The sequence below is a fragment of the Neoarius graeffei genome, chromosome 10 (assembly GCF_027579695.1).
Source record: "Neoarius graeffei isolate fNeoGra1 chromosome 10, fNeoGra1.pri, whole genome shotgun sequence".
NCBI lineage: Eukaryota > Metazoa > Chordata > Actinopteri > Siluriformes > Ariidae > Neoarius > Neoarius graeffei.
Window position 1 is genome coordinate 91059669 of NC_083578.1, and position 21554 is coordinate 91081222.

General features: G+C 41.1%; 1 protein-coding gene across 1 annotated transcript; it reads right to left on the minus strand.

Moving 5' to 3' along the window:
* Window positions 1-1172: 1172 nt before the first annotated feature.
* lhx4 (LIM homeobox 4) lies at window positions 1173-19563 on the minus strand. Its single transcript, XM_060930962.1, has 6 exons — window positions 19488-19563; window positions 13925-14096; window positions 10448-10650; window positions 9241-9395; window positions 6706-6877; window positions 1173-1492 (listed from the first exon to the last, which is right to left on the minus strand). Exons 1-6 carry the CDS (start codon window positions 19561-19563, stop codon window positions 1173-1175), a joined length of 1098 nt encoding a protein of 365 aa, XP_060786945.1.
* Window positions 19564-21554: the final 1991 nt, after the last annotated feature.

A 21554-nucleotide genomic window follows, 5' to 3' on the forward strand; every position in this document is an offset into this window, starting at 1 on the left:
CCTCGCCGACTATTACACACCTTGCTCTTGGAGTGATCTTTGTTGGTCGACCACTCCTGGGGAGGGTAACAATGGTCTTGAATTTCCTCCATTTGTACACAATCTGTCTGACTGTGGATTGGTGGAGTCCAAACTCTTTAGAGATGGTTTTGTAACCTTTTCCAGCTTGATGAGCATCAACAACGCTTTTTCTGAGGTCCTCAGAAATCTCCTTTGTTTGTGCCATGATGCACTTCCACAAACATGTGTTGTGAAGATCAGACTTTGATAGATCCCTGTTCTTTAAATAAAACAGGGTGCCCACTCACACCTGATTGTCGTCCCATTGATTGAAAACACCTGACTCTAATTTCACCTTCAAATTAACTGCTAATCCTAGAGGTTCACATACTTTTGCCACTCACAGATATGTAATATTGGATCATTTTCCTCAATAAATAAATGACCAAGTATAATATTTTGTCTCATGTGTTTAACTGGGTTCTCTTTATCTACTTTTAGGACTTGTGTGAAAATATGATGATGTTTTAGGTCATATTTATGCAGAAATATAGAAAATTCTAAAGGGTTCACAAACTTTCAAGCACCACTGTACATCAGCTTGTTAACTCATTAGCATGTCTCTTAGCTAGTGTGCTACATCACTAATAAAATATCACATTTCTTCAGGTGTCATCAGATTGTAGCCTTCTGAGTAAGTTGGGCTGCTCCTGAAGTCTACAGTGTTGTTGACTTGATTCCTCACTGAACACACTTCACTCCTGCTGAAAAAGTAACATAAGACTCAACCAAGGGGAAGTCAGCAAGGGTGCTTTAAAAACAGTGCTGGAAAAAGGACAAGACCGAGTGTGTGACTCTTGTCCCTGTTTTTATGCTCTTTGCAAATATATCACACACACACACAGTCTCGCTCTTTTACACAATCAAAAACATGTAGATGGACTGATTAATCCGACACAGAAGGAGAAAAACGTTGATAAACATTATCAGGATGTATTAAAACCAAAATAGTGCCCTTTCAGGGAAGTGTGCACTTCTTAGTGTCCATTGTTTGTTTCTTTTTTTTTTAATGTCTTGACTTCATGACCTTTGACCTTAGAACTGCACTAGACTAAAATCACAACGTCTGAAAAAAAAGACTCCAGATTCTCTTTTGTTTATGACCTTTGACCTCAGAACTGGGTGTGGTCCATCTCATCCAGCCAGGAGGCGGGGCTTGTGGGGAAGTCTGGGTACCCAGTGCTGCTGCCCGTGGAGAGGTCAGAGGTCATGGCTCTGAGTGGCTGACCTGCTGCTCCTGCCAGCCCCTCCATGCTGAAGGCCACGCCTCCAAGTAGCTGGGCGTGTCCAGGCAGCGAGCTGATGGACGAGGGTGAATAAGGACTTGCTGCCTCTAACGAGAAACCGCTGTTCATCATGTTGCTGCCGGAAACGTCCCCGACGCTCTCGTACAGGCCGTTAGCATGACCCAGTTCCGACAGGATCTGATCGTCTGAGGGAGACAGGAAATGATATCAGCGACCAATACTACTACTACGAAGAATAATAATAATAATAATAATAATAATAATAATGCAAAAGCATATAATGACATAATGGTTTATAAAGATTAGTGCTTTTTTTCAAATAGAAGGATCTAGAAACAGGAAATGGCAACATTCATTATGAATTTTATGACATCACACAATTAAATTAAACAACACAAAGGATCTGTTTCTCTACTAGAGACAGGAAATGACATCAGCAGTCATAAGCAAGAAAGATTTAATGTAAATATAATTTTTTATAGTTTATAAAAATAAAGCAATAAAATTGACACTACTGCAGGATTTGATCGATTTAAATATATTAATGTACATTCAGAATTTAGGACGCGTAAAGGAAGTCTATGGACACACCCTTTTTTATCCATATGGAGGTTTTTTTTATTGAAACGTTTTAGAAAATCTAATTGAAAACATTTCAAATGTTTCTGATTTACTGTGTTTAGTGAAACGGAGTGTGTTTAAACCCCGTTCCTTCTCACACACACACACATGCTCTCTGTCTAATTGAGTTTGTGCTCTGCTTTCCTTTTTCACGTCTCATAAACGCTGCCTTTTAAAAGCAGACGTGGACTTTTATGGGTTTTCAGAAACTGACTCACAGAGATCAAGATCAAGTAGCCGAAAAATAAATAAATAAAATAAAATAAATGGTGGATTTAAAAAATGTCGTGTGCATGAAAGTATCTGAACCTGTGTGTGAGAATTCAGATGTGAAAATGTTTTGGTCAGATTGTGCCATGGTATAATTATTTATGCTAATTAATCTGATTTACATTGGTGTGAATGTTGAATTGTTTAAAACACTTTTACCTCATGTTCTTCAGCAGTGTGCGTTCATATAGCTGTGCGTGCGTGTGTGTGTGTGTGTGTGTGTGTGTGTGTGTGTGTGTGTGTGTGTGTGTGTGTGTGTGTGTGTGTGTGTGCACGTGTGTGTGTGTGTTCATCAAGAAGCTCCTCAGTGGCAAGGTGCCGAGGTGGATGAGATTTGCCCTGAGATGCCGAAGACTCTGGACATTGTTGGGCTGTCATGGCTGACATGCCTCTTCAGTGTCGTGTGCAGGTCGGGTACAGTGCCTGTGGAGTGGCAGACCGGGGTGGTGGTTCCTCTTTTCAAAAAGGAGGACCAGAGAGTGTGCTCCAATTATAGGGGTATCACACTGCTCAGCCTCCCCAGGAAAGTTTATTCTAGGGTGCTGGAAATGAGGCTTCAACCGATTGTCGAACCTCAGATTCAGGAGGAGCAATACAGATTCCGTCCTGGCCGTGGAATGGTGAACCAGCTCTTTACCCTGGCAAGGTTTTGGGGGGGTTCATGGGAGTATGACCAGCCAGTGTACATGTGTTTTGTAGATTTGGAAAAGGCTTATGACCATGTCCCCCGGGGGCTCCTGTGGGGGGCACTGCATGAGTATGGGGGCCGTTGCTCTGAGCCATCCAGTCCTTGTACAACCAAAGTGTGAACTGTGTCTGAATTCTCGACACAAAGTCAAACACATACCCAGTGGGTGTTGGACTCCGCCAAGGCTGCCCCTTGTCGCTGAGCCTGTTTGTGATATTCATGGATGGGATCTCAAGGCGCAGCCGGGCTGAGGAGGGTGTCCAGCTTGGGAGCCTCAAAATCACATCTCTGCTCTTTGCAGATGATGTGGTTCTGTTGGGTTCTTCAGAGTCTGACCTTCAGCAAGCACTGGGACGGTTTGCAGCTGAGAGTGAAGCAACTGAGATGAGAGTCAGCACTTCCAAGTCTGAGGCCATGGTTCTCTGCCAGAAAATGGTGGCATGCTCCCTCTGTGTTGGGAATGAGTTGCTACCCCAAATAAAGGAGTTTAAGTATCTTGGGGTCTTGTTCACGAGTGATGGCAAAATGGAGCGCGAGATGGACAGGCGGATTGAGGCGGCATCAGCAGTAATGCAGGCGTTGTGCCAGTCCGTCGTGGTGAAGAGGGAGCTGAGCCAGAAGGCAAAGTTTTCAATTTGCCAGTCAATCTACATTCCAACCCTCATCTATGGTCATGAGCTTTGGGTAGTGACCTAAAGGATGGAATCACGGATACAAGCAGCTGAAATGAGCTTTCTCCGTAGGGTGGCTGGGCTCAGCCTTAGAGATGAGGAGGGTGAGGAGCTCAGACATCTGGAGAGATTTTGGAGTAGAGCCACTGCCCTTTCATGTTGAAAGGAGTCAGCTGAGGTGGTTCGGGCATCTGATTAGGATGCCTCCTGGTCGCCTTCTTTTGAAGGTTTTCCGGGCATGTCCAACTGGGAGGAGACTTCGGGGTAGACCCAGAACACACTGGAGAGATTATACAGTGGTGCTTGAAAGTTTGTGAACCCTTTAGAATTTTCTATATTTCTGCATAAATATGACCAAAAACATCATCAGATTTTCACACAAGTCCTAAAAGTAGATAAAGAGAACCCAGTTAAACAAATGAGACAAAAATATTATACTTGGTCATTTATTTATTGAGGAAAATGATCCAATATTACATATCTGTGAGTGGCAAAAGTATGTGAACCTCTAGGATTAGCAGTTAATTTGAAGGTGAAATTAGAGTCAGGTGTTTTCAATCAATGGGACAACAATCAGGTGTGAGTGGGCACCCTGTTTTATTTAAAGAACAGGGATCTATCAAAGTCTGATTTTCACAACACATGTTTGTGGAAGTGCATCATGGCACGAACAAAGGAGATTTCTGAGGACCTCAGAAAAAGTGTTGTTGATGCTCATCAAGCTGGAAAAGGTTACAAAACCATCTCTAAAGAGTTTGGACTCCACCAATCCACAGTCAGACAGATTGTGTACAAATGGAGGAAATTCAAGACCATTGTTACCCTCCCCAGGAGTGGTCGACCGACAAAGATCACTCCAAGAGCAAGGCGTGTAATAGTCGGCGAGGTCACAAAGGACCCCAGGGTAACTTCTAAGCAACTGAAGGCCTCTCTCACATTGGCTAATATTCATGAGTCCACCATCAGGAGAACACTGAACAACAATGGTGTGCACGGCAGGGTTGCAAGGAGAAAGCCACTGCTCTCCAAAAAGAACATTGCTGCTCATCTGCAGTTTGCTAAAGATCACATGGACAAGCCAGAAGGCTACTGGAAAAAATGTTTTGTGGACGGATGAGACCAAAATAGAACTTTTTGGTTTAAATGAGAAGCGTTATGTTTGGAGAAAGGAAAATACTGCATTCCAGCATAAGAACCTTATCCCATCTGTGAAACATGGTGGTGGTAGTATCATGGTTTGGGCCTGTTTTGCTGCATCTGGGCCAGGACGGCTTGCCATCATCGATGGAACAATGAATTCTGAATTATACCAGTGAATTCTAAAGGAAAATGTCAGGACATCTGTCCATGAACTGAATCTCAAGAGAAGGTGGGTCATGCAGCAAGACAACGACCCTAAGCACACAAGTCGTTCTACCAAAGAATGGTTAAAGAAGAATAAAGTTAATGTTTTGGAATGGCCAAGTCAAAGTCCTGACCTTAATCCAATGGAAATGTTGTGGAAGGACCTGAAGCGAGCAGTTCATGTGAGGAAACCCACCAACATCCCAGAGTTGAACCTGTTCTGTACGGAGGAACGGGCTAAAATTCCTCCAAGCCGGTGTGCAGGACTGATCAACAGTTACCGCAAATGTTTAGTTGCAGTTATTGCTGCACAAGGGGGTCACACCAGATACTGAAAGCAAAGGTTCACATACTTTTGTAACTCACAGATATGTAATATTGGATCATTTTCCTCAATAAATAAATGACCAAGTATAATATTTTTGTCTCATTTGTTTAACTGGGTTCTCTTTATCTACTTTTAGGATTTGTGTGAAAATCTGATGATGTTTTAGGTCATATTTGTGCAGAAATATAGAAAATTCTAAAGGGTTCACAAACTTTCAAGCACCACCGTAGATCTCATCTGGCCTGGGAGCACCTTGGGATCCCCCAGGAGGAACCGGAAAGCAGAAAGTGTTCCTGGGGAGAGGGACACCAGGAATACCCTGCTGCCACCGCGACCCGTCCTCAGATAAGCGGAAGAAAATGGATGGATGAATGGATATATATTATTATTAGCTGTATTTAGTAAGCTGTTTTAGTTGTTAGGCGCATTTGAAAACTTTATAGTTGCAGTATGTATAAATAAATAATTATTATTATTACAATGCATCAATACATAAATATAGGACAGTACAATGAATAGCTAAATGAATAAATGTAAAAGCAAGTGGAATTCTGTACTTTGAAGCTTTACAGTAAGTATACAGTATTATTGTATGTTCAGTACAGTGCACGTTTTTGGATTAACCTCCTGTTCTCCTGATGAAACGTTTGTATGATTGAGGATACAGTGGTTCTGCCAATATTTGGCTGCACCCTTCGACCAGCCTTGGTCTTTGTAAGGCCGTGATTGAGAACATGGTCCACAATTATGGCCCTGATTTCATCTGGAACACACCTATGTACTTGGCCTCTTCTTCCTCTTCCTCTGTTTTGCCTCCTTACCCTTCCACCCCACATCCTTACTCCTCTTCCTCCAGCCTGTTGTCCTTCCATTACTGTGTCAGGAATCGTTACGCTCTGTTCGGCTCTGTATATACAGTAGATGTTTACCAACTGAAGGTTCATGGGATTCACCCCTGAGCTGTTGTAGAGAGCTGGTTGATCAATGGTTGATTTGATCTGATGCGTCAGACATTCCCCCCATAAGTGAAAGTTAAGATTCACCTGAGACCAGTTCATCAATTTAGGACACATTTACCAAAAAAAATCATTGAAATGTATAAAATATGATCGAGAGATTGACAATGAGTTCAACACTTTTGCATGTAATGACTCAAGCAGTGAAATAAAGCTGAGATGTTTTGGGGGTCGGACAGTTCTACAGAGAAACAGCATTTTGACCAACATGACATGAGTGACTGATGATGTAAAACACAGGAGACAGTTGGACACAATCAGCTGCATGAACATACCAAAGCATTTGCTGTTTGTTCAGGATCATGAGAAATTACTTTTATGATGTGCACAGTTGAAGAGATGATGTGGAGTTTAAACAAACAGTTTTGAGAATTTCAGTTCTGATCTGAGAAATGCACCAAAGCGACTGAGAAAAACTGTAATTGGATGTGTAAACGTGAACGTGTCTCAGCTGCTGTACCTCTGAAGCTGAGCTCGCTGTCACTGATCCCTCCATCCTCAGCCGAGCTCTCCTTCTCCACCTTCGCCGCTCCTCTGCTGCGCTTCACACTCTTATAAAACTGACCCCAGCGATGGCGTCCAGCGTCCTTCTTCAACCGCTTCTCCTTCGCTCGTCTGTTTTGGAACCACACCTGAGAGAGAGAGAGAGAGAGAGAGAGAGAGAGAGAGAGAGAGAGAGAGAGAGGGAGGTGTAGGCCACATGGTGTATTAGTCCATAGAGCAGGTGTACATGTGAGAGAGAAAAGAAAAATCTCTCAGAACAAAATAAAAAGTAGAGTGAAAAAGAACAAAATAAAATAAGATTGAACAAAAAGATTTAAAAGAAAAAAAACTGAGCTGATAAAGACTGTGTGAACGAGCAGAGTAAAAAACTGAGAATTAAAATTAAGAATAAGAAATAAGCTAAAAGGAAAAAAGGCAAATAAGGAAATAAAAGAAACAAATAATGAAAGAGGAAAAGTAAAAAAGAAAAGCGATTAAGAGAAAAATGAAAAAGCAAAGAAGTTGATAGAGTGAAAATAAGCAAAGAAAAAATTTAATATGAAAGAAGATAAAACAAAGAAAAGATGAAATTAAGGAAGTAAGAAAGAAAGAAAGAAAGAAAGAAAGAAAGAAAGAAAGAAAGAAAGAAAGAAAGAAAGAAAGATTGAGTAAATGAGTGGAGTGAGTGAATGAATGAGTGAATGAAAGAAAATGTGAGTGATTGAAGGAGTGAGTGATTGAAGGAGTGAGTGAAAGAAGGAGTGAGTGAGTGAGTGAGTGAGTGAGTGAGTGAGTGAGTGAGTGACGGAGTGAGTGAGTAAGTGACGGAGTGAGTGAGTGAGTGAGTGAGTGAGTGAGTGAGTGAAAGGAGTGAGTGAGTGAGTGAGTGAGTGAGTGAGTGAGTGAGTGACGGAGTGAGTGAGTGAGTGAGTGAGTGAGTGAGTGAGGGAGTGACGGAGTGAGTGATGGAGTGACGGAGTGAGTGAGTAAGTGACGGAGTGAGTGAGTGAGTGAGTGAGTGAGTGAGTGAGTGAGTGAGTGAGTGAGTGAAAGAAGGAGTGAGTGAGTGAGTGAGTGAGTGAGTGAGTGAGTGAGTGAGTGACGGAGTGAGTGAGTGAGTGACGGAGTGAGTGAGTGAGTAAGTGACGGAGTGAGTGAGTGAGTAAGTGACGGAGTGAGTGAGTGAGTGAGTGAGTGACGGAGTGAGTGAGTGAGTGAGTGAGTGAGTGAGTGATGGAGTGAGTGAGTAAGTGACGGAGTGAGTGAGTGAGTGAGTGAGTGACGGAGTGAGTGAAGGAGCAAATGAGTGAGTGAGTGAGTGAGTGAGTGAGTGAGTGAGTGAGTGACGGAGTGAGTGAGTGAAGGAGCGAATGAGTGAGTGAGTGAGTGAGTGAGTGAGTGAGTGAAGGAGTGAGTGAGTGAGTGAGTGAGTGAGTGAGTGAGTGAGTGAGTGAGTGACGGAGTGAGTGAGTGAGTGAGTGAGTGAGTGAAGGAGCGAATGAGGGAGTGAGTGAGTGAAGGAATGAGTGAGTGAAGGAGTGAGTGAGTGAAGGAGCGAATGAGTGAGTGAGTGAGTGAGTGAGTGAGTGAGTGAGTGAAGGAGTGAGTGAGTGAGTGAGTGAGTGAGTGAGTGACGGAGTGAGTGAGTGAGTGAGTGAGTGAGTGAGTGAGTGAGTGAAGGAGCGAATGAGGGAGTGAGTGAGTGAGTGAGTGAGTGAGTGAAGGAATGAGTGAGTGAAGGAGTGAGTGAGTGAAGGAGTGAGTGACGGAGTGAGTGACGGAGTGAGTGAGTGAGTGAGTGAGTGAGTGAGTGAGTGACGGAGTGAGTGACGGAGTGAGTGAGTGAGTGAGTGAGTGAGTGAGTGAGTGAAGGAGCGAATGAGGGAGTGAGTGAGTGAAGGAATGAGTGAGTGAAGGAGTGAGTGAGTGAAGGAGCGAATGAGTGAGTGAGTGAGTGAGTGAGTGAGTGAGTGAAGGAGTGAGTGAGTGAGTGAGTGAGTGAGTGAGTGAGTGAGTGACGGAGTGAGTGAGTGAGTGAGTGAGTGAGTGAGTGAGTGAGTGAGTGAAGGAGCGAATGAGGGAGTGAGTGAGTGAGTGAGTGAGTGAGTGAGTGAAGGAATGAGTGAGTGAAGGAGTGAGTGAGTGAAGGAGTGAGTGACGGAGTGAGTGACGGAGTGAGTGAGTGAGTGAGTGAGTGAGTGAGTGAGTGACGGAGTGAGTGACGGAGTGAGTGAGTGAGTGAGTGAGTGAGTGAGTGAGTGAGTGAGTGACGGAGTGAGTGACGGAGTGAGTGAGTGAGTGAGTGAGTGAGTGACGGAGTGAGTGACGGAGTGAGTGAGTGAGTGAGTGACGGAGTGAGTGAGTGAGTGACGGAGTGAGTGAGTGAGTGAGTGAGTGAGTGAGTGACGGAGTGAGTGAGTGAGTGAGTGAGTGAGTGAAGGAGCGAATGAGTGAGTGAGTGAGTGAGTGAGTGAGTGAGTGAGTGAGTGAGTGAAGGAGTGAGTGAAGGTACCTGTACTACGCGCATGTCGAGTCCTGTCTCGGAGGAGAGCTGCTCTCGGACGTGTCTTGCAGGTTTAGGAGAGTTCTTGTACGCACTTTTCAGTGTCTCCAGCTGTTTGGCCGTGATGGTGGTGCGAGGACGCTTTGCTCCTGACTCTGAGTCATCTACAACACACACACACACACACACACTTTATTGGCCAAGAAGATCTTTTTGGTTCTGCGGTGTTCTAAAGCATCAAATTTCAACAAAATCCAGCAACAATTAATCAGTGAATTAACTCAATAGTTGTTTTTTAATTATTATTTATTGTCTATTATCTATAAGACCACATTAAATACATTACAAAATGTTCTGAAAAGAAAATACGAATCATAATTTCATTTAAAATGAGTCATTTTTGAACAACAATCTTCAGAATCAAAACTAAACAGAATCAGATCCATTATTTTTCTTGATTCTTTGTCTTTTTTTATACTGATCTTATTAATAGTCAACAAGCTGAACATCGAAAGCAGGAAAGAAATGAACAGAAGGAAGAAGGAAATTGATGAAGCACTTTTTATTGGTTGTTGATGTGAAATGTTTTGATTCAGTCTGTGTTCAAAACTCTGCACTGCTTTAAACGAAGCTTCAACGTCCACATGATTCCTCAGATTTAAATAAATGAAATGTGTGGTTTCAAGTGTGTGTGTGTGTGTGTGTGTGTGTTCCCTCTGAGAGCTCAGGGGGATGTAAATCTCCTCACAGTGGCAGGCTGCTGGAGGTTATTGAGGCGCTGCCATAAAACCCCATCGCTTCACTTAACATAATCAATCAGCGCTCTGCGGAAATCTCCATAAACACACACACACACACACACACACACACACACACACACACACAGCGGATGTCTGGACACCCTGAAAGCTGTGACACACATGCCATGATTTCACTTCTACTGTAAATACAGCATCAACATTGCCTATGTGGAGAGGAAGCTCCGCCCTCCTGATGTCACAGATAACATTTCATTGGCTAACATCACTCACCTGGCTATGTCAAGGTCCTAAAATGATGTCATATCAAATTCACTGCCATCTTTAAATATTTACCTCTACTTTGTTTACATTTTTCTATATTTCTGGAAAACAAACCTGAGTCCTCAGCTCTGATGTGAACACTTACTGCGTGCATTTGATGTTTTTATTGCGATTATAAGTCGTTCCATCCTCACCGTTCTGTTTTGCAGTTTCGTAGTCAACCTTGCAGACGAGTCGGCCATCCTCCATCAGGTAAAACTCATCTCCGGTGGCCAGCTGTCTGCTGCACATCACGCAGGAGAAACAGTGCAGGTGATAAACGAAGTCCTGCGCTTTACGCACCACCTGAGAAGGAGGGATGCCCTGCTGGCACGATGCGCACTTCGTCCCAAAACGCCTGCAGAGACACACAAACACACCCAGGACCTGTGAGTGCACCTGGGTCAGAAATTAGCATAAGGTTTCTTTATGCTAGGCTCAATTTACTGTGTTGTTAAATTTGTACCCATTCACTTAATTAGCATTACTAATTGCCCTTTAGGGAGCAAAGTGTGTAATTTCACACTGAAACCCTAACACGGGTTCTCCATGCCCTAGACTGCTCACTGCCTCTGTCTCTATGTTACATACTTCACATAAGGGGGGATGAAGAGGGGACGGGAGGGGAGGAGGGCAAATTTAACATTAAACCCCCCCTTTTACCCTCTGGGTGAGTTAACAATGTTATCTTCCACTCAGAGTCTCACTGAGACATTTAAGTCTCAAACATGATTCAGTAAACGGATAAAAGACAAACTTAATTTATTCCTTAATGCCGTGGAGAGAAGAACGAGAGAGAAAGGAAAGGAGGCTAAGAAGGCTGAAATAAGAGAAGAAGAAAAGAGAGAGGAGGAGAAGAAGAAAACAAGGAGAAGTGATTATGACTGAGCCCTTCTCCTGGCAAAGGCCACACACTCCATGGTGAAAAAAGTAAAAACCAGCAGCTGCTTCAAGTGAACTTTATTGCTGTGTTTTGAAGCTGGCTCGTGGTCGTACATGACCACGTTGTGATTAAAGGAGCTGAGTAGACGCTGATTAAACCGAACACAGCTGAGTGATGTTAATATAGCATCAATGCAATTTGTACTGAAATGTGCAAACCAGACCCGACAAACTCAACAAGTCCCAGTGGCAAAGTGTCTGTAAGTTGGTCCCAATAATGACCATTTAGAAGACACTCCCCCAAGTGACAGGACACAATCCACAACAAAGGCAAGATACTAAGTGGACCTAGGATCCAAAACTGCAATCTTCCAATCTCCAGCTCAGACTTTTACCCACTAATCCACCACTGTCCTATATAGTCAGGGTTCTCAGAGGTGTTTGACAAACTATCAACTCCACAAATGTCTTTTGTTATAGCCTCAGAGTATGTTTGTGTGTTCATTGGTGTCTGAGAACCTCTAAACTGACAGCTTGTGAGGACCCTACTCTCTCAACTGCTTTTAAAAACCCTGTTCCACCAAGAGCATCTGAGAACCTTGCTCCAACAATGGCCTCTAAGGAACCTGCACTGTTGATTTCCTTGGAACACTCTGCTCTGACTCTACTGATGGTTTCTAAGACCCCTGCTCTATCAATGATCCTGTATATTGATGACCACTAAAAATGCTGGTCTATCAAAAAGCAGAAAAGTGTCCTGTCACTTTGGAACAAAGCGTCTTCTAAATGACCAACTAAAATACACTTTGCTACTAGGACTTGTTGGGTTTGGAGGGTCCAGTTTGCACATTTCAGTATACCAAGAGCATCTGAGAACCTACTCCACCAAGAGCATCTGAGAACTTTGCTCCAACAATGACCTCTAAGGAACCTGCATTGTTGACTTCTTCAGAGTACCCTACTCAGACTCTACTGATGGTTTTTGAGACCCCTGCTCCATCAGTGATCCTTTATATCGATGACCACTAAAAATGCTGTTCTATCAAAAAGCAGAAAAAAAAAACAACTAAAAGACACTTTGCTACTGGGACATGTTGGGTTTGTAGGGTCAAGTTTGCACATTTCAGTACACCAAGAGCATATGAGAACCTTGCTCCAACGATGGCCTCTAAGGAACCTGCACTGATGAATTCCTCGAAGAACCCTGCTCTGACTCCATTAATGGTTTCTGAGACCCCTGCTCTGTCAACAATCCTGTATGTTGATGACCACTAAAGATGCTGGTCTATCACCTGCCACTGCTTTTAAGGAATATTGTTTTGTCAACTGCCTGAAAGTACCCTGCTACTGCCTCTGAGGACTCTGCAACACCCATAACTTGAGAGAACACTGCTCTGAAGACCCTACTACTGACAGCCTCTGAGGACCCTGCTACACTGATGTCTTCTGACGATCATACTCAGTCATGTGCTTCTGAGGACCTTGCTTTGTTGACTGGCTTTGAGGAATCTACACTATCAACTACCTTTAAGGACCTTGCTCTGTAGACTGCCTCTGAGGATCTTGGCCTGTTGACTGCTCCTGAGGATGATGTTTTGTTTACTAAACCTGATCAGCCAGCTCTATTAAATACCTCAAAGGATGCTGCTACACTGATGTCCTCTGGCAGTCTTCTATTTACTGCCTCTCTCTGAGGCCCTTGCTACACTGACTGCCTCTGAGGATTTGGTTACTCCTATATTCTCAGAACCCTCTTACACTGATCCCTTCTGAGTATCCTGATAAACCAATGCCCTCGGAGGGCACTGCTACACTGATGTCCTCTCAGAACTTTGCGACAATGATGTCCTCTGAGGACCCTACTACACCAATATTCTCTGAGGACCCTACTACACTGATGTCCTCTGAGGATCCTACTACACCAATATCCTTTGAGGACCCTACTACACCAATATCCTCTCAGGACCCCACTACACCAATATCCTCTGAGGACCCCAGTACACCTATATCCTCTGAGGACCCTACTACACCAATAACCTCTGAGGACCCCACTACACCAATGCCTTCTGAGTATCCTACTACACCAATGTCCTCTGAGGACCCCACTACACCAACATCCTCTCAGAACTTTGCTACACTCATGTCCTCTGATAACCATCCTAAACCAACGTCCTCTGAGGACCCTACTACACTGATGTCCTCTCAGAACTTTGCTACACTGATGTCCTCTGATAATCATTCTAAACCAATGTCCTCTGAGGTTCCTACTATACCCACAGCCTTTGAGGATACTGCCAATTTCCGAAGGTCATGCTACACCAATGCTCTTGGAGGATGCTGCAGATCCATCAATACTTCCTAACAGGCTGGATCTGTTTCTTTCCCTGGATCAGGCTTAGGACTTGTTCCTTCTCTACTCTCATTGTTAGTAACTGATCTTGCCCCCTCTTGACAGCTCTTGACAGATCTTATCCTTGTGTTAGTCTTTGATCTGGTCCCTAATGTAAATGTGGTCTCGGTTCCTGTCACCATCCCCAGGACCATCTTTTCTGTCTGTCTTTTTGTTCCAGGACCCACTGAGGAATTCAGGCATTGAAATAAACTGATGATGCAAATCTACCCGCATGACTCTGATACCCAGTTATTACAGGAGGAAAAGAATGTCAGAGCCGGTGACTAGTTATGCATGTGTATGCATGTTTGACACACATATGGTAATAAAAGTGATAAAATGACTTGTATATACTGACGTGTAGAAATGTTCTCTGCAGTAGACGTGTCCTCCTCGGCAGTAACACCTGTCACTCAGCAGCTCATCACACTCTGCACACCTGAGACAGGTGGAGTGCCAGTGCAGATCCTGAACCTTACACACAAACTTATCCAGGATACGCTGGTTACATCCCGCACACTCCGGGACCTCTGTGTACACACACACACACACAGTCATTAATAATATTTATCATTTTGATTTTGGATTTATGACTTTATGACTTCATAATATTATAATAATTATATTACAATATTAGTAAAAATATTAGTAAAAATGGTTGTAAAATATTAGTAAAAACTGGCACCGGTGGAGGTGCGACAGGCAGAAATGCCCTGAAGATAACACCTGTGCTTCCAACATTATAATACTTATATTACAATATTAGTAAAAGAGCTGATTTCCCCATTTAATTTTAGGTCCAAAACCTTATATATTTTTATATACTAGAGAGAATAAAAAAGGATATTTTGCTGATTTTTAAAAAAATCTTATGAATCATGTCTCATACATGTCATTAAGAAGTTGAATATATTATCAGAAAAACAATAAACAAGAAAATCATCATTTTGTGTGTGTGTGTGTGTGTGTGTGTGTGTACTATGTGAAGCAGCGAGTCTGGAGATTCAGGTAAAACGGAGATCAGGTGATGAAAGGCCGCCATTCATACAAGAAAATAATCAATAATCCAGAATAAAGAATAGAGGCCCGCGCATGCGCACACGGACGCTCATAAAAGAAGCATTTAATATATAATAAGAGCAGGGAAGAGAGGAGTAACACCGACACTGATCGATATCTCAGATAGGGTTGAGACCACAATCAACCTGCACTTACATAAAAAAGGGGACAGGCGGTCATGTGACTCAGATTTTTTTCTTTTAATCTTGTATTTGTTTATGTCTAAATTCCTTATGATTTATCTCCTCTACTGAGTATATATATATATACCATGAATGATTGTGGGTTTTTTTTCTTAAATGCTAATCTCAGTTTAGTAAACAGGAAGTGTGCAGACATGAGAGAAAAGATTTCAGAATAAAGAGGCGCGCGCACGTTTCTAATAAAACACTAATCACAGAATTAATGACGCAGTAAATAATCAACACATCAAAATCAACTGTTAAAGCACGAGCACATTCAAAACAACATCATATACAGCATGAAATACACACAAATAAACAGGACAATAATGTTCTTAAAAATACTAATAATTAATTCGCTAAAAACTGAAGCGCATTTATAGGATTTAAAAAAAAACAGGGAATATAATTAGGCTAATAATATAGAAAAATTAGAGATCATTCACATTTATATTAAACATAAGAAATATAGCCAGTTAAAATACATACTGATATATATATGCAATCCTTATTAATCGACATAACAGTGTTTATGATCAAATCCGACCTTTATTCATCATGTGCAGGAAATATGTTCAACGTTTTTTTTTAATGCATAATTTCCTTTGCAGTAGAATTAACTCTACACTGTTCATTAGTTTGAATCTGAACTCTGATGAGTGAATGCTTAAAGATATTTTGGTTATTTGCTTTCATGACAGTGTGAGATTACCAAACACACCTCATGGATTATATTTAAAGAAATTTGAGATTATCTTTTTTAAATATTACCATGACCTAGCACGAGGTGTGTGTGTGTGTGTGTGTGTGTGTGTGTGTGTGTGTGTGTGTGTGTGTGTGTGTGTGTGTGTTGTATAAAATGAAAGATTGCAGTGAAGTCTGCTAAATAATAAATAAATAAATAAATAAATAAATATGTTAATACGTTAATAAACAGAACATCATTATTAGACCATTATATAATATTTACTGATATTTAACTTCTGTTAAGTGGATCCTGTATTTTGTCGGAGATTTTTCTCCAGCACATTTATATTTAGGAAGAATAATTTAGATTAGATTAGACTCGTCAATTATGATACATCTAATCTATGTGATACGTGTGGTGTTTATTTCTTTATTTTGATTTGATTTTTTGTTTTGTATGAATATACTCTTCGTCCTGCTTCACTAAAGGACTGTGGTTTATGATTCTATAAGAACAGATTCCAAATGATAATGATATTAACATATGAATAAAAACATTAAAATAACTAATTAAGCGAAAACTGTGTTGCACTGATCTTTAATCTAACATTTATTCATTAATGTTTTAATCCGCTGTTATTCAAAACGGCGTTTCATCATCATCATCCGGATTGAAAATATTTTCTTTACTGCATATAAACCTAAATAGTCCAGTATTCTGTTATTCTGTCTCTATTCTGTTCATTTTGGTGAGAATTGTTTTTATCCCGCTAACAAACCGGAAATAAAATACAGATTTAATACAAAATAATAATTAAAACAGAAATAAAAACCCGCTTTAGCTTTAAATGTCGGGTCATTTCTGTGTGCTGCATCGAACCTGATCCCCTGTGGAAATTAGATCTCATATCTGTGATTTAAAATTCAGCATATCAACAGAAAGACAACAAACAGGCTAATGAGCATCATCATCATCATCATCATCATCATCAAGAATGTTAAAGATGCGGTGTGTGTGTGTGTGTGTGTGTGTGTGTGTGAGAGAGAGAGAGAGAGAGAGAGATTATTAACCGACTATCCAGCTATCATTATAACTCTTATCAGGACGCCACGCCCCCTTTACTTTGCATAAGATTAAAAGTGTCACATTTTCCTCTTTCAGCGTGCTGATTAGTTTCTATAGTTACACTCACAATAAACACAATAAACACTCACAAAACATCAGAAATAAAGGAACCGAACTCTACTTTTCCTTCTCGGTGACCCGGGACGTGTTTTACTCCTTAATGCATTTTATACCTTAAACAAATATTTTAAATTAAATAATTAGACCTTAAGGTCATTAATAGGTTAATTAGTGCAGGAGCTTTAATTTAAAAGCTCATCTAAAACACTCCATTCACAGACAGGAAGCACAGTTTAGTGCCTGTATTTCTCAGAGTGTTAATCAGCTTTACGGAGAGTTTATATTCATCATTCTGATGTGATTTTTTTTTTTTTAATCAGACTTAAACAGTTGTGTAACCTGCATCAGATGAGTCTGACCTGAACTCTTGTGTTGGCGGAGAGTGACCTCAGTGTTACTGCAATCAGCGCGACATTTCACTTTTTGGTTCCATCCTCAGCCAGATGTGGAGATGTGGAGGAGCTCAGCTCATTTAAAAGCTCATCTAAAACATTCCATTCACAGACAGGAAGCACAGTTTAGTGCCTGTATTTCTCAGAGTGTTAATCAGCTTTACGGAGATGCGGCACGGTGGTGCAGTGGTTAGCACAGCAAGAAGGTTCTGGGTTCGAGCCCCGTGGCCGGCGAGGGCCTTTCTGTGTGGAGTTTGCATGTTCTCCCCGTGTCTGCGTGGGTTTCCTCCGGGTGCTCCGGTTTCCCCCACAGTCCAAAGACATGCAGGTTAGGTTGACGTGGGGCGGCCTTGGGCTGAGGTGCCCTTGAGCGAGGTACCGAACCCCTGACTGCTCCCCAGGCGCTCTGGTGTGGCTGCCCACTGCTCTGAGTGTGTGTGTTCACTGCTTCAGATGGGTTAAATGCAGAGGACGGATTTCACTGTGCTTGAAGTGTGCATGTGACAAATAAAGGTTTCTCTTCTCTTCTCTCTTCATCATTCCAAGACGGAATGTGTGAACCAGAGAAAGTGACTTGAACATGATAAACACTGACAAATTACAAAACCCTCTGAAACTGCACTGAAAAAAAAAACCCATGCAGGGTTCAGTTCGGGGGTTTTGTCTTGACACAGCTCAGTCCATCTCCATCAAGCCCTTCAGTATAACCGCTCCATATAAACACACACACACACACAGGGCCATGCACGATGCAGCACACATCAATTGCCCTGTATTTAGCAGACCCACTGGGGTGAGAATAAAATGGATGTTATGACGTTATTGATTCCTGAAGCCGGAATTTTTTTAAGGAGATCCGCTGCAATACAACCGCGTTCACATCCCCGAAAAAGTTGGGATGCTGTGTAAAATATAAATAAAACAGAATGTGTTGATTTGCAAAACATGGAAACCCCATATTTAATTGGAAATAGTGCAGACATAATGTAATTTTTTTTTAACTTGAAAAATATATGCTCTTTTTTTTATTTAATTCCAGCAACGTTTCAATAAAGTTGGGACAGGAGCAGTGTGTTGCATCCTGTGTATAGTTTTAGAAGTGAAATGTTTCCCAGTGATAAATAATAAAATAATATTTAAGATAATAATAATAATAATAATAATAATAATAATAATAATAATACACGAAACAAATTAAGAATAAAATCAGGAATTATCTGTTTACTGATGATTTATTTCTCCAACATTAACCTACTGCATGCAGGAGCATTTAAATAAAGCACTTCATCAGCCACGTGTTCATGAATTATATTTAATCCAAATTTTTTTTTTAAAGAATAAAAAGAAAATCGCGTGAATCCTGAAATGTGTAAATGTGCAGCTGTGTAGATTTTCACCCACATTTATCTCCCTGACTTCGATCTGATTATGGAGAGCAGATGAACTGAACAGACGAGCAGATGTGAAGATAAAGAGGCAATTTATTTCATTTAATTTAATTGAATAAGGGTTTGGATTTACAGAGCCGGAGCTCAGACACGGCACTAAACTCAGCTCTAATCTCTCCGGAGCTGGATAACAGGATTAAAACCACTTTAATGAGATCGGATTCAGAGAAATAAAACGCAAACATCAGCATGAGGAATGAAAAATATACAGTAGTCCATAAAATATACAACCCGGTTTAATTTATTTATTTATTTATTTTGAATAAAGATTCGGTTGCACTAGTTTGTCGTGGCCTAATCATGAAGAACAAGGATGTGTGATGGAATTTACAATGTCAATACTTTTTAAAGAACATGATTTAAAATCAGTTATCAGGAATTTATTCATATGGTTCATGAGATTTTTTTTAAAGAGGAAATGATCATGGAGATGTGAATTAACGCAGGCCAGACTGGTCCGCATCCACACATCTGCACACATCTGTAAGTGCGATAGGTGACCAGACTGTACCATCATCCAAATCTAACCCTATTTTGAAGTAAAATATAAATAAGACAGAGTCGTGTTGCTGTTTTCATCAAGATATTACATATTTGCGAAAATTGAATTGACAGGACGGGAAAAAAAAGTGCATGGAGATCTGACTGGGTGTGATTTTAAGATCATTTCAATGTGCTTTTTTTTTTTACTATGGAAAATATTTGATTTGAAGGAATGTTAATCATCATCAGATGAATCATTAATGTGTGTTAATTAGGCTATAAATAAATATTTAATCTCATGAAATATGATAAACAGAAAGCAATGCTAAAGTCGGACCTGATGCGTTTATGCATTTCAGCTCCATCAAGATACTCCAGATTACTGCACATATAAAAATAAAAAAAATTAAAAACAATATTGCTGCATCATCATCATCATCATGAAACTCAGAGCAGTGTGAAGAGGATGAAGAAGAGATCTTACGCTGCAGTGGGACGAGCATGTCGGGCTTCACGGCGCTCGCGCTGGGCAACACGGCGGTGCTTTGCATCATTTTCATCCGCTCTGATAAAAACACTCTCTCTCTCTCTCTCTCACATGCACGCATGCACACGCGCGCACACGCACATGCACACGCTCACACGCACACTTTCACATTCATGCGCGTCTGTGCTCGGAGCTCTCCAGGCAAGAAAAAAAAACTCTAAAAAATCAAAATGGAAGGAGTGAGATGTAAAGGCCGCGTCTCTTTTCCTCTTTTCTCTCTCTCTCTATCTCTCTCTCTTTATTTCTCTCTCTGCGCGCACGCATACGCGCGCGCTCACAAGCACACAAACTCGCAGTGCTTTGATTCATTCACGTTGCAGGGGCACCGCACTGACCAATCAGAGCGCACAGGAAGTGACGAAAGCGTCCCAGTGGAGCCCTCGGATGCTATAAATACAGGCGGCCGTTGCGTAAAAGAAGAAATCGGAGTTTTATCAGCTAACGCTTGTTAGCCAGCTGAAACACGTTTCAAATTAACACCATATTATCGTCCACGTTTTAAAAGTTGTTTGTATTTATTTCTATTTAAATCCTTTTGAAACAAAGCGTCCTTCAAGCATCGAGTTTAGCCTATTGTTAGCATCCTGATTAGCAACCTGAAACCAAATGTTCGCCTGTTAGCAATATTTCCTCACATCTTCTGTTATGTATTTAAAATAAATTCACTTTTATAAGCAAATCTGTGGAGATTTATCATCACTAACACATATTACTCATATAAAACATTTCATTAGTTAGCTAATAATGATACAGGATGAGTAATTACTCATTTTTTCTGGCACCCCTGATCCTGTGTGTATTCACCAGTCATCATTTCTATTTTAATATTCATAAAACAAAAAAAAAACCTGTTAATTCATTATATCATCTTGTCATTTTTATATGATAAACCGATCTTTTCCTTCGCTGCAGGTTAAACCAGTTTACTTTGGCTGATATTAGATTGAGATGGTTCAGTTTCCTTTGTGTTGGAGAGAGATTAGCATTAGATTAGCATAATTTTACCCTCAATAATTACTTATTATTGTCATATAATCATAAAGAGTAAATAATTTAGCAACTTCATTACGTTTAGCTAAATATACTAGATTACCTCAATGCTGTCATTCTTATCAACTGCTTTGTGATGCTACATGGTGTCTCTGATTGACAAAAAAAAATCAATTTCTTCTCTAAACATTTTGTGTCTAATTTCTGAGTGTGTTTCTGAGGTGAATTAATTCATTAATCATTTATTTTTATGTTAAAAACCTACAAATATTAATAGTCACACTACTAAACAGGTTCAACACCAAACCAAGTCTCCATTTAATACACATTTCCCAAAAAAACTGAAAACATGACACTACATTGCATTGGGTTAAAGGACTTTATTTCTTTATTTGGTGTTTCTACATTTTATCTCCTCTTTTTGGTCTATTGATGACATTTTCTGAAGAAATGCAGCAAAATAATGAATCAGAATGTTCTTATAAGAAAACCATCAACTGGAAAGATGCTCAAAGTCCAAGCTGTGTGTGTGTGTGTGCGCGCGCGCGTACATGTGTGTGTGTCAGTGACAGAGCTCATTTCATCCACTGAAGCAGGAGAAAATCCCAGTGGAGCTCCAAGTTCAGGTGAAATGAACTCAAGCTTCACTTCCCATTTCCTTCAAGGATAACAAGAAGAACAAGGTACTGAGATAGAAAGCATCATCATCATCGTCATCACTGCCATCAACATCATCTGATTCTTGTCCACTTCATCTCATCTCATCTCATCTCATCTCATCTCATCTCATCTCATCTCATCTCATCTCATCTCATCTCATCTCATTATCTGTAGCCGCTTTATCCTGTTCTACAGGGTCGCAGGCAAGCTGGAGCCTATCCCAGCTGACTACGGGCGAAAGGCGGGGTTCACCCTGGACAAGTCGCCAGGTCATCACAGGGCTGACACATAGACACAGACAACCATTCACACTCACATTCACACCTACGCTCAATTTAGAGTCACCAGTTAACC

Excerpts from the sequence above, each read along its gene's own strand:
- lhx4 (XM_060930962.1), bottom strand. The coding sequence starts at position 19,563 with ATGAAAATGATGCAAAGCACCGCCGTGTTGCCCAGCGCGAGCGCCGTG. Across the intron at positions 14,097-19,487 it reads CATGCTCGTCCCACTGCAGC|AGGTCCCGGAGTGTGCGGGA; the intron begins GTAAGATCTCTT and ends GTGTGTACACAG. Across the intron at positions 9,396-10,447 it reads CGAAACTGCAAAACAGAACG|ATGACTCAGAGTCAGGAGCA; the intron begins GTGAGGATGGAA and ends TGTGTGTTGTAG.